General features: G+C 39.6%; 1 protein-coding gene across 16 annotated transcripts; it reads left to right on the forward strand.

Annotated features, from left to right (window-relative positions):
• Positions 1-1540: 1540 nt before the first annotated feature.
• raver1 (ribonucleoprotein, PTB-binding 1) lies at positions 1541-12748 on the forward strand. 16 transcript variants are annotated; one of them, XM_028456215.1, is made up of 17 exons: positions 1541-1919; positions 3157-3223; positions 3970-4439; positions 5344-5535; positions 5620-5740; positions 7376-7488; positions 7593-7628; positions 7997-8078; positions 8210-8397; positions 8480-8561; positions 8668-8810; positions 9017-9070; positions 9174-9419; positions 9520-9585; positions 9906-10035; positions 10783-10816; positions 12425-12748. In XM_028456215.1, exons 1-17 carry the CDS (start codon positions 1611-1613, stop codon positions 12426-12428), a joined length of 2337 nt encoding a protein of 778 aa, XP_028312016.1. In that variant the 5' UTR covers positions 1541-1610; the 3' UTR covers positions 12429-12748. The 16 variants fall into 16 exon arrangements, 15 of the variants coding, with proteins under 15 accessions (XP_028312016.1, XP_028312017.1, XP_028312018.1 ...); XM_028456216.1 differs by having other exon boundaries at positions 8000-8078; XM_028456217.1 differs by having other exon boundaries at positions 7388-7488.
• Positions 12749-12989: the final 241 nt, after the last annotated feature.

Below are 12989 nucleotides of genomic sequence, written 5' to 3' on the forward strand. Positions count from 1 at the left end.
ATGACACAATTTGTTGTTATTGAAATGAAAAAGAATCGAAGAAAATGTTTTTTTTTTTTTTTTTTTATAACAAACTCAGGTTTTCCATTAGAGCTCCTGTGCAAAACTGCTGTGAGCAAGAAACAAGAAAAAAAAAAACAAAAAGACAACCTGTGCCAATGAAAAATGAAACGATCAATGATGCCAATTCTGTTTTTAGAGTAAGCCAGTAACGTAATGTCATTACACAATCCTTCTTGTTTTTGTTTATGTTTTTACAATTCTGTAACTACATTAATGCCACAGTCCATTTGACATGATTTTAATGCAGATAAATCCCATTTGAAACATTGGATGGGTCACATTAACATCCATAAACCAAGTCTGAGGCAGAATAGTTCAAGGCATTCATTCATTATATTTTCACCCAGTTTATCCCATACAAGGCTGCAAGGTCTGGTCCTCATCCCAGCTGACTACAGCTCATTATGCCCAGGATAAGACACCTGGCAAACAAAGAGACAGGACATCCCACTCTCGTCTATTCACAAATTACTCTGATATGTTTTTTAGTTGTGAAAAGAAATGAGTAAATGGCAGAATAAAAACTACGCGAGTATAGGAGAACATGCAAACTCTATAAAGGTTCCAGGTCTCCTACTTGGCCCGATAAATGTCTGCAACTAAAAGATTATTCAATTCACGCTTGTTTTCTACATTGAATGTGTATAAATAATAATTAAAAAGGTAAACCCAAGGATAATTGGTTTTGCTGAAATAGAAAGTAACTCGTTTTATTTATTTCTGTGAGAGAATATTGTGCTTTGATATTTGTTTCTCAAATTGAAATGGGTTTTACCAACAATAGATTATTAGGGCCCGAGCACAATGGTGCGTAGAACCCTATTGTAATGCATTTACAACAGGGTAATTGTGTTTTACTCCGTTTTTTATGGAAGCCACTTTCTGCCTCTAAAAAATAAAAAATAAAAAAATCACAAAGGCAAGTCATAATTATTAGTTATTTTAAAGTCATAATCATGAGTTATCAAAGTCATAATTATGAGTTAGAAAAGTTTTAATTACGAGATCTCAAGTTATAATTATGAGAAAGAAAGTCAATTATTAGAAAAACAAAATATGTAAAGTTGCAAAGAAACAAAAATGTGACAGAATCATTTTGCAATAAAGTCTTGTTTATGTACTTCTGCTATTTTCTACACTATGTGCAATTAGTTTAATTCAAACTAAATAAACAGCCAAAATATGTGTCTTGAATGAATTATTATTCAAAGTTCATAAAGAATTTGGTATCGGGCAGTATCGGTAGACACTGACCTTTTGTATCTCATAATTATGATTTTACTAACTCATGATTATGACTTGCTGACTTTTATTTATTTTATATTTTATTTATTTTAGTGGCGGAAACAGGCTTTCATAGTATGTTTTTGGGTTCTTTAGTATGACTATTTACTCGGATTGGTTGTGGCCCCTCCCCCGGCCTCTCATGCGTGCTTGCGTCGCCTCGTCGTCCAATCAGAAGCGGCCTTCTGGCCATGTGTGTTCTGTTTAAACTGCTCAAATCGGTCTCATCCCTCGAAGCGTTACAACTTCCAGCAAACGCAGTGATGGCGTACGCCGTGTCTGACTGTACCACCGAATGCAATGAAGGCGCAGACACAGGGCCAGGTTTGGCCCCTCGTTTTTCAAAAGAAAGTTGCGACCAAGAGAACTCTCCAACCGGGGACCGGCGGTTTGCTGAAGTTGAGCAAGGCGGAGAAGAGGACTCGGGTTTGGAGTGTCAACGACGGGTAGACGAGGACCTGGCTTCACTGAGCCCTGAAGAGATCCAGGGCCGTCTGGAAAGGACTCGACGGGAATTTTACAACCGTAGGAAAATCATAATAAAAAATCTGCCGTCAGACGTTAGCAACCAGGTATGATTGAACTAGTTGTAATTCAATGATTTGATAGTTTCATACTTTGGCTAAAGTTAGCCTAGCTCCTCATGTTAGCCTGCTGCTGGCCATTTAACATACTGGGTCCTGTTAACAAAACTGGGTAGAATAATGTTTTAAGGGTAGAAATTGTGTAAACATCTGAAACTTTCCCCATTTAACTCTTGTGTTCGGGTTGTTTTGGTTAAATTGTGTCACAGTCGATCAGTTTTTGTGGTCATTTTTGGCCTGGGTGACTTGCAAGAAGGAAAACTTGTATCACCATTAAGTTATCAATAATTAAAAAAAAAAAAAAAAGTAATATGGATACTGGTCAGCTTTGTCGTTCTGTATGAGTTTTACCTTAGTTCGTAAGGTGTGCAATCAGTGCAAATGTGAAACAGGTGGATCAGGACATGATTTTTTTTTTTTTAAACCAAGAGTCATGGCGTACCTACCATATTTTACAGGAAACTTCTATTTAATCTAGGCTATAACATACAGTCAGAGTGGTGACTCATCTACCATTGTGTTACGATGAGGAACTTTAACTTAGTTTTTCGTATAAATGCTTTAAGAGCCCTGACTTTGTGCTGATGATGGAACAACTAACTGCTCGTGCTGCTAGCCACAGTTGGTTGGAACGTGCCTGACCGGTGGGCCTGTGGGCTGTACCATTGTTCACAGCTGAGGGGGGGAGGTCGTGTCAGTTCGCGATACTATTTGCATTGTAACAAAAGGAGGAAGGCGTGGGGGACAAAAGGTTTCAGAAACTGCTGGACTGCCTCGCCATTTGTTGTGAATGCGCAGAACATGTTCTCCTACAACAAAGAGAAAAGCATTCCCCACCATCAGGTGCCCTTGTTGCGCGTTTTCCCAGTGGTCAGGAATGAGTTTTAAAAAAACAAAAAAAAACCTGAAGTATTCCACCAGTCATTTTTTTAATATAAAGCCACTGCACAGGTGTCAGAATGTAATGACATCAAAGGCAATATCTGTTAGATAACTGATACCCTTTGATCACTGAAGAACTTCAAATGAACTAAAGCCATTAGTGATATTTAACTTTTGACCAGTAATTTAGGCTTCAATATTTTTAGCTGCTGTTAGGTTACACGGCTAAATACTGTCTTATCATTTCCATTTTTTTGGCACAGTTTAATATTTTTTTTATTCCTTTTTAATTGCTTTTTACATATTGTTTTATATTCATAATTCATCCTTGTTTCCCTCCTAGGAGGTCCATGACTTATTGGGCAGCTATGATCTGAAGTACTGCTTCGTTGACAAATACAAGGGCACAGGTTAGTACAACATTTGAGATACTAAATGTTAATTCAAGAACAGTTCAACAGTAAAACTGCATACACTAATTCTTAGTTTAGATAAATAGAGCAATGGCATGAAATTGTTCTGAAAAGTAGGGTTGATATCACATTAGACATACTGTATTTTCACAAGTATACACATTTGTTCTCTTCTCTCTGAAAAAATAATGGCAACCTGCTTTACTACAAATTAAGTTCTCACTAAAGCTGCAGCTATCAAATATTTTGGTGAGTAATCAAAAATATGCTCTATCCAAAGATTGATGGAATCAATGACTTGACGTCACATCTGGCCGAGCCTTGCTGCTTCCCATGTATTCTATTTTCAGCCGTAAAATTGTGTAAAAAAGTACTTTAAACATATATGTGAACTTTCATCTAAATTTCAATATAGACAATTTTGCAATTTATACATTTCCACTACAAGTGCTATTTTAATTAATGCTCAATTTTAGGTATATTAGGACTGGTCACCTTGAAATGCCAACCGATTTGTTTCCTTTAGCAAAACATACATTTATTACATATGTATTATGCAAATTAGGAATAGAAAAAAAATCATTTTGTCATGAAAAGATTCCACTAAATGAAGTGTCAACATAAGATGACAAATGCAGTCATGGCTAGAAAAATTAAATACAGGAGAATTCGAGGCACAAATAATTCATTGGTGAATCGTTGCAGCCCTAGTTCTCACCTTGTTGCTTTTCTCTTTAACTCAGCTTTCGTTACACTGCTCAATGGGGAGCAAGCGCAGTCTGCCATAAAAGAATTTCACCAGCACACACTCCGGGATCGGGAGATTACAGTGCAACTTCAGCCAACCGACGCGCTACTTTGCATCGCCAACTTGCCTCGTGCTTTCACCCATCAGCAGTTTGAGGAGCTGGTGAGACCTTTTGGCAACCTGGAGCGCTGTTTCCTGGTTTATAGCGCTACCACAGGCCACTCTAAGGGCTATGGTTTTGTGGAGTATATGAAGAAGGACTCAGCAGCCAGGGCTAAGTCGGAGCTCTTGGGAAAGCAGCTGGGCTCCCGCATGCTATACGTTCACTGGACAGAAGTTGGCTCTCTGACGTATCCACTGTTGCACTCCAAGTGTTTGTGTGTGGACCGTCTGCCTTCCAGCCTGCTGACAGCTCCAGACCTCCGCAATGCCTTGGCTGACACCCATTCACCAGTCTTTTGCCAGGTCAGATTTTGTTCACAGAAAACCTCTTTTCTTCTCCTTTTTCTATTTGAGCTTGGTAAAAACTGTTCATATGTCAGTGAATGACATCGTAATGACTTGAGGAGCTTAGTTCTAATATGCTACTAAGTTATAAAGCTTTTTAACCTGCTGATGCATGTAATTATTGTAGCTTTGTTAACAACCTTCTGAAACCACTGCATTGTGGTTTCCATACTGGTAAATTGGTTTCTTTAGTGATTATTATGTGACTAGATGCCCCTTCTTTGTGAGGATTGTGTTTCTTCTTTTTTGCTTGGTTTCTCACAGCACTGGTTTTAACACGACTGGTTTGTTTATAGGCTTTTAAAATCTGTTGCTATTAAATCTCCAGTCCACAATTAGAGACCAGTGGGATGGCCTTTGAGGACAGCCTTTGGAAATTGCTATTTACAGTGCTGCTTTGAAACGCAGAGTCAGTGTTCAGCTCATTTACTTACGCTAATTTTGAGACCTACTTCATTTTGGGTTGCTTAAAGCTGATATCCAGAGTTTCTGAGAAATGTTTGCGTCATTCTTTGGAAATACGACAAAATACCTGGTCTTACCATGGTCTACTGCTGGTGGTCATTCATATATATTAAGGCTGAACGATTAATTGGATTTTGCGATATCATAAAACGTGATTTTTTTTTTTTAAATTTATTTATTTTTTATTGTTTTTTTTAATTGCAAGTTTAATACAGCACTAGCTGGTTTGGAGGTTCTGCTCTGAAAATGGAAAACATGCTTTTGCAGCCCAAGTATGGCCTTCATCATTATTTAAAGAAAACCAACTGAGGGCCTAACTTTCTACATGAACTGTGTGTTTGATTCAGCCTTTTGTCTATGTATTGCTGTAGTATTTATTGGTTTCATCTTTCTGTAGCTGGCTCAGGGGCAGGATGGAAGTTTCAAGCGTTTTGCAGTGTTGGAGTTTCCCACTGGAGAGATGGCTGAGGAAGCACAGCGGCTCACAGATGGCAGGCTGCTTGCAGGGACACACATCAGGGTGTCTTTCTGTGCCCCCGGTCCCCCTGGACGAAGCATGTTGGCTGCTTTAATTGCTGCACAAACCATGGTTACAAAATTAAAGTCGTACTCACTTTTCCTCCATTAGCCAATGCTTTAGTGCTGATTTTATTGAATATTTTCTCCTTCCCAGGCTGTGAACAGGGGCAAAGGTCTCTTACCTGATCCGACAGCCATGCAGATACTGACGAGCCTTAATAATCCTGCCACTCTCAAAATGCTGCTCAACCCACTTTCTCAAGGACAAAAACAAGGTTGGTAACATTTACAACAATGTTTTTTTAAACATACCAACAAACGTTCACATGTAATCTGATGCCATACTTATTTAATAGGGATGTGAATCTTTGGGTGTCTCACAGTTCGATCTGATTCTTAGGGTCACGATTCGATTCAAAATCGATTCTCGATTCAAAAAGTGTTACGGCATCAAAACATAGTTTGTGTAAGATAATTTTAATTAAACTAATTCCAATGATGTAATCACACAAAGGCGAACTTAAGACAAATGGGAACATTTATTAATTATAAACAAATAATAAAACACACACTCCTTGTGCTGTCTATATAATACATTGTAAGTTGGGGTCGCTGTTTCCTATTGGTCATGTCATAGACTGTAAAGATCGGGGTGAGTTGGTGTGTTTTGATCCAACACTGTTGCCGTAGTAGTCGGAAGTCGCCATCTTGGAAGCCCATGGTCTACTAAGTCAGGGGTTCTCGACTGGTCTCACCTTGGGACCCACATTTTGCCATGGTCATTAAATTGCGACCCACCTTTTTTAGAATTCAGTCAATCAAACTAAGTTTTTCAAAAATAGCTGTTGAAAACACATAATCTTTTTAAAAAAATAATTCTTTATTATTTCCTGTGCAACTTGCATTTCACAGCATGTCTGTCAAAAGTCCAACTTGAGAGACATGAAGTGTTTATTTTTGACTAGCTGTCCGCGACCCGTCCAGTACAGGTCCGCGACCCACTTTTGGGTCCCGACCCTCCAGTTGAGAAGCGCTGTACTAAGTAATTGTATTTTCGATTTGAAAAAAACATATGCTTGTGAGTATGTTTGAGTATAACGTTTGATAAGACTGTTTGTGAAAGTTACCCCTATTATTTAATTACTGTATGAATTATCCGGAAATGATTTGTCAATTAGGAAAATAAATTGATCATTTAATTAGTGTTACCAAAGCTGCTGAGTCAGATTTTTGCGCTTTAATGCGCTGCCCTCGGACCAGACTGTTTTTCTTAAAGCACTGCTGCCCTTACTTCTGCTATTGAGCTGTTGCCATGGTTACCCAGCAAAGCATGGGGCAATCAACAGAGTGTGACGAAGCTAGCAGCCAAAGTTTGCCAAAAAAGTGCCTATAGTGTCTGACCTCTATACACTGAATGAAGAGACAGCACTGTGTGGTGTGTGCATTACCATGCAGCTTTAGCTTTCAATAGCATCACCTCAGCGGGAAGTGTACATTAAAAGCAGCGGACTCCTTCAACACATGTTTACACTCAATCAAGGCAGTAATTATTAGGTGTCTAACCGACTATTATCCTTTTCGACTACACCGATGTTTCCTAGTCTTACACAGGGATTTTCAATTCAAGCACAAAATAATTTACAAGGTCGAAACTTTCTAAAATATAAACAAAATGAATTGTGGCGCACAACAATGAAAGTTTGTTGATTTAATTGTATATAAAACTAGAGCACCTATTAGTAAATGGAAGTTAGGAAGTATGTAATTTTAAGCATTTCAGTTCATAATAGTTTGTTACATGAAAAACCACATTTAAAACAAAATGAAATCTTTATTGCATAAATATAGATAAAACACTTTGGGATATTCACTTGGTGGTTAATATATATCTGTGGGTTTTGTGTGTGTTGGTCTTTTTAAAGGCCTGCTGGGTGCTGCCCCTCCGATGCCACTGTTGGCCAACCCTGCCATCTCTGCTGCGCTGCTCCAACTGCTTCTTCAGAACCAGGCCAAAGCTCAGCAGGTAACATTCCCATTTTTCTACCAGGTTCTCTCTCCACAAAGTAAATCCACCCTCTGCCACCATGTACAGACTCTTCACTCTGTTCTGTCCGTCTCTACCATTAGCAAGCCTTTCTGGGAAATCAACTTCTTTTGGCTCAGGTGCTTCACAATAAAGAAAACCGACTTTTGCTATTTGCTGTGTGTGTATGTTTGGCTGCTGCTCTCTAAGCTGGAGGTGAAGCCTAATAATGTCTTTAGTTAATATGACATGAAGCACGCTTCCCGTGTGGATGAGCCACTATTATGAATGTCTATACATTTAAAAATAATATATTGGTTTCACTGTGTGTTTGTGCAGTGTTCTTTGAATGCTGTTTTAATTTTCAGCTGCATGAGGTATTCTCTCCTCCTAAATAAATTTGTTATGTGGCAAGTTAACACGTGTGATTTTGAGTGTGGTGTTTTAATTTAACCCCCGTCCACCCTCACATTCTGTGACTTTGACCTTTGCTCTTTACTTTGACCAGCAGGCTGGACTCATTGGGGAAAATCCTCTGGCTGCTCTGGCTGTCCAGCAGGGCCACCATCTGCTCGGAGACTTGCCCCAAGGTCTGGCAGCCATCATTTAAGCATTGGCACTGTGATTCACAAAATATTCAATAAATTATTTGAGGATTAGCATCTGGTGTTCATCTTTAATGTTTTTCATTTGTATTTAATTAAAATTTTTGATTGCTCAGGTGGAGGCCTCGGCCTTCAGCAGGAGCTTCTGTCTTCCTTGAAACCAATGTCTCTGAGTAGACCCCTGGCAAGGGAACAGGAATCTCCAACATTAGGATGCACCTTCCCCCAGACCACCTCACCCACTCTACAGGGACTCTCTATGCCGCTGATGGGTGGCTCGATCGATGGGCTGATAGCACAAGGAGTGCGTTCTTTTTGTAATTGTATAATGCATTTATAGTTCAGGAGTCATTTTGAAATGTAATAAATTAATCTCTCAACCTTAGGTGTCCATACTAGGTGATCCCTCTAAAGAATCCAGTCTCACACAGAGTGCGTTCCTCAATGCCAGCAGTGCTTTTCCCTCGGGTATAATTGGACTCATATTATATATATATATTTTTTTTTTTTTTTACATACATTTACCCGAGTTTGTGCGTAAGAACGTACGATGGTGTGTGTTTGTTTGCTACAGGAGGAAGCTGCAGGCCTCACCCCTATAGGAAGAGGCCTACCCTGAGCAACATGTCCAACCAGCTCACTGCTCACCACAGCCAGCAGCAACATTACAACCTGCGATATCCAGACTCCTACAGCTCTGATTATCTTTCACACCAGGTAACCAGTGAATTCCACAGCCCACTGGGCAGTTTGCTTGTGCCCACACATTATTGGTTCAGTTTTTTGCATGGCCAAGTTTCTGGTTTCTGTCGGTGTACGTCACCCATTGATTAGCATAAAGAGGCAATTGAACAATCTGTTGATTGTCCCACCTGTATGTTCCTGTGATGGTTTCTACTCTAATTCATATTGGTTTTCTTCAGGATGTTGTGGCCCAGCGAGAGAACTTGGATGCTGTTGCTGGATTTGGTCTACAGGTGGTGTAGAATTTATGCTTTCAGGCCCATTAAGCATAGTTATGATGCTGATGAAACGTATGCTGACTACCTGCCAGTAAAGACTCTCATTTCTCGCCAGCAGCCTCGTCACCGTGATTGCACTGAGCAGTTTCCCCTGTACAACCTCCCTCCCAGCCCGCCTCTGTCCTCGTACTTCACATCAGGGCCTGAGACCCTGTGTAGTGGTAGCCCACCAATCACCCAGCTCAACAGGGTAAGCCTCTGGCTTCACATCGTTTGGAATATCTTTTTTGAGCTATTGATTCTCCCCCCTCCCCTTTCTGTTTGGATTGCAAAGATCAAAGTAACAAGAGAAGAAAAGTCCAGGGTTGAGTCTCAAAAATAAGCCTGTGCTAAATTATTCATGTTTGCCGTGAGTGAGACCACAAAAAAGTGGAGGTCACTGAGAGTTGCTTGTTTGTCCTCAGGCTGTAGGAATGCCTCCTGTGAGCCACACCACTAACTATCCTCCTGGCCTGGGTAACATGATGAGGGTAAGTCTGAGCACTGAACACAAGCAACATTTCAAGATCACAGGCTTAAATTTAAGCCATTTGCAAGAGATGAATTCCATATTTGTGAAGTTCTAAAGATATCCATCTCTTTGTAGAAGCAGATATTAAATGGAAGCATGTAGTGGCTCAAAGTTGTAAAATTCAGTTTTTTATATGTTCAGTTTGACTGTTGAAGAGTAGATAGAAGTTGTTGCCAGCCCTCATGAATTGTTGAGAAATTAGATTTTTATTAAAAGTCCTGAGATAAATTTTTAGACTCAAACCTGAAACCAAATCTGACATTTCTTCTCTTACTGTAGACGCCCATTGGGAGCCACAAGCGTGTCTTCTCCCGACTGATTCCCTCTCCTGAGCCCAGCCCTGAGGGGGGCTACGTGGGCCAGCACTCCCAAGGACTCGGCGGTCACTACGCCGACTCTTACCTTAAACGTAAGCGCATACTGTGACTGCAGCAGAGTGCTTCCTGATGCACACCCAGCCAGGACACAGTGGCTCCTCCTCCCCTCCTATGAACTCCAGTTTTGTGCTCCTTGGATTTGTCTCCTGTTTGCTCACTCCTCTGTCCGACCCCTGGGGGGCGCTATAAGGAGCTCCGCCTGTAGTCTGAAAAGTTGTGACACTGCACTAGACTAGCTGTTTTTTTTTTTTGTATTTATATTTTGCAAAGTTTTGTAAATGAAGTTTTGACTTTTCTTTATTTTAAATTTTCTTTTAAAGACTTGTACAGTAAGGAAAGAAAAAATGGATGATTGCTTAATTGTTGTTTTTTTTTTTTTTTTTTTTAATTTTCTTCTGGGTGTGTATTGACAGCTCCAATCATGGTTGGGTAATCTTTGTTTTTAAATGGAACTTATTAGTTGCCTTCAATCACTCGCATCCCATTAACAAGATGCTGCTAAGGGACTTGAATAGTATTAAAACGAGCTTTAATTCCAATCTAGTATTTCAAAATAATGTTAAGTGAATAGTTTTTGTTTGTGGTGGTGGTGGTGGCTTTTTCCCTCCACAGGTGGAAAAACTGTTTTTAATATACAATAATAGTTGTATGTATCTGACAGTTTGTGTTCAGGTCTAATATTTTTTTTTTTTTCCCCAATTCTTGGATTAACTCCTTATCTAAAACTTTTCCACGTGGATTGTTTTTCATCTACACTGCTGTGACTGTTGCAATGAGAGCACCTGTGACAAAAACCAGTTCCTTCTCACCTGTGTAAGATGCCATTTCATTACTTTTCTAATATGTTATGAAAAACTGAGCTTTTTTAATGTTTCTAATGCCAAACAGTGAAGTGGGTGTGACCACAGACTTGTGCTGTGTGCCAGGAGCTGCCAGCAGGTTGTAAATGTGTCGACATTCGCCTCTTCTCCTAGCAGGAAGCTCGCCTCTCAGCATGATTATATGGTAGCCTGAATAACAGATGCTAAAGCGTGTGTTCAGTCTTCTGCTAATTGTGGCAGTGAGGTTTGTCTGAACATGTATGGATAAGTGGAAATCAGTGGCAGGTGATTGGTCTGTGACATGGCTGTTAATGCTTCTTTTGGTGTGAGTGTTTGTGAAATCCACTGACCTCTGACATGTGCTCAGAGAAGCAGCTACACTTGAGCCTGTAACGGTGTGTATCCTGTGCATTCATCCTGTCCCTTCATTGGCTTCCATCTACAGTCGATGTGTAAATACTAGTTGACGCTCGCTCATTCTCCTGTTGTAATTCACTTTTGTCTGCTCGAATGGTTTGTTGTGATTGTGTTCTGAGAGGATGTGATGACTTTAGCAGCACAGTGGTCTGTCCATGTCTGTACTGCATGATTATCATAGTGGTTACATGGGATTTATCTGCTGTCCTAAAAATTGTACCACCGTTTTTGTGTGTGACGTGTGCAAGTAAATGTTATTTAAACCAAAGTGTTGATCTTGTGTTTTTAATGATCCCCTAAAGGAAGGTCAAAGTTCAGCCACACTTGGAGCACTTAAACCCATTTTATTCACATTGCTAAGTTTACATATGACTAATCTGAACTAAAAGTGCTTATATTGTACTACAGCAGGGGTGTAGAACTTTTTCGTTTTTTTCCCTCCTCAGAGACAAAATGTGAAGCTGTTTGATGTAGAGTAAGTTGCAGCTTTTAAGGCTGGAAAAATAAGCTAAATCCACATTATTATCCTAATTAGCATTTCCACATACGGTGTAACTGGTTTATGCACCGTAAGGCAACACCAATAAATGACATTAGTCCCTGCAGGATCTTTATTTTAAAACAACTTGAATTTGTGGAAAATGATGGATTTAACAAAACTAAATTTCTATAGTTGACTAAAAATGTGAGCGTTTGCAAATTTAGTGGAGATTCATTGAATTCTGAAGGACTGAGATATTAACTGCAATTTGTTTTATGCAATGATTAACAATCTGAATTTTTGGTTTTTGTTTCGCCCCTGTGGGATAAATTTGATTATTTAAAGAGCTGGAATTGTTCCCCAAGTCTTAAGTTTGACACAAGGTTACTAAAACTGTACCTATAAAATATACAGGCAATAGAGAAAATGGCAATATTGTTTGTTGTAACACATCTTACATTGAAGTCTGTTTTGCTTGCTCTAGCAGCTTTTACAGTAGCCTCTGTTTACACACGCGTAACATAACCCCTTCTCTCAAACAGCTTATGCAGTCTTTAAATATGTAACTAGGCATTTTAAAGCCCTAGCCATGGGTTCTTGATTGGAAATCTTTAGAATTCTGCAGTTAAAGAAGGCAATGATCATTAAAATGTAAACCTGCTGATGCAGCAGGAAGTATCTTACCTCTAAATGTTTCCACAGCTAGCTGACGGTCTGCTACTGAGGACAAAAAGATTGACGCATGCAGCAAACAACAGAGGATCCTCCCAACACGCCTGCTAATAAAGAATTGCATGACCTCGGATGGTAATCGGGCCTCATGATGTACACAATCATGGCTGATAATGCAACTCTCTGCGGTTATTATCACGAAGGTGCCTTTGCGCCTGTATGAACTTTGATTTGCTGCGTGTTAGAAGATGTGACGGATGGATCTAATGAGCTTTTATCAATGTTCTATTACCATGAATGTGACTTGTGTGCATTTTGACTGTGTAGTTGTGCACTAGCAGTTGGTTATTGACTGTAAACAATGACGACGAGCTCAAAAATGACACAATAATGCAAACAAAAGAATGTTATGGCATTTTTAACTTGAGTATACACAGAAAGCTAAACCACATCCTCACAGATGGCAGTTTGTAGTATGTACTCCTGAGGGGCTAAAGGCTGATTAGATCTTTTTCTTAGTTTTCCTCTGAGGATCCATAATCTGATCTTCACCCTGAGTGGCCATTGTAAACCTTCTGCTTCATGTTTAGCAATG

The sequence above is a fragment of the Gouania willdenowi genome, chromosome 8, assembly GCF_900634775.1.
Source record: "Gouania willdenowi chromosome 8, fGouWil2.1, whole genome shotgun sequence".
NCBI lineage: Eukaryota > Metazoa > Chordata > Actinopteri > Blenniiformes > Gobiesocidae > Gouania > Gouania willdenowi.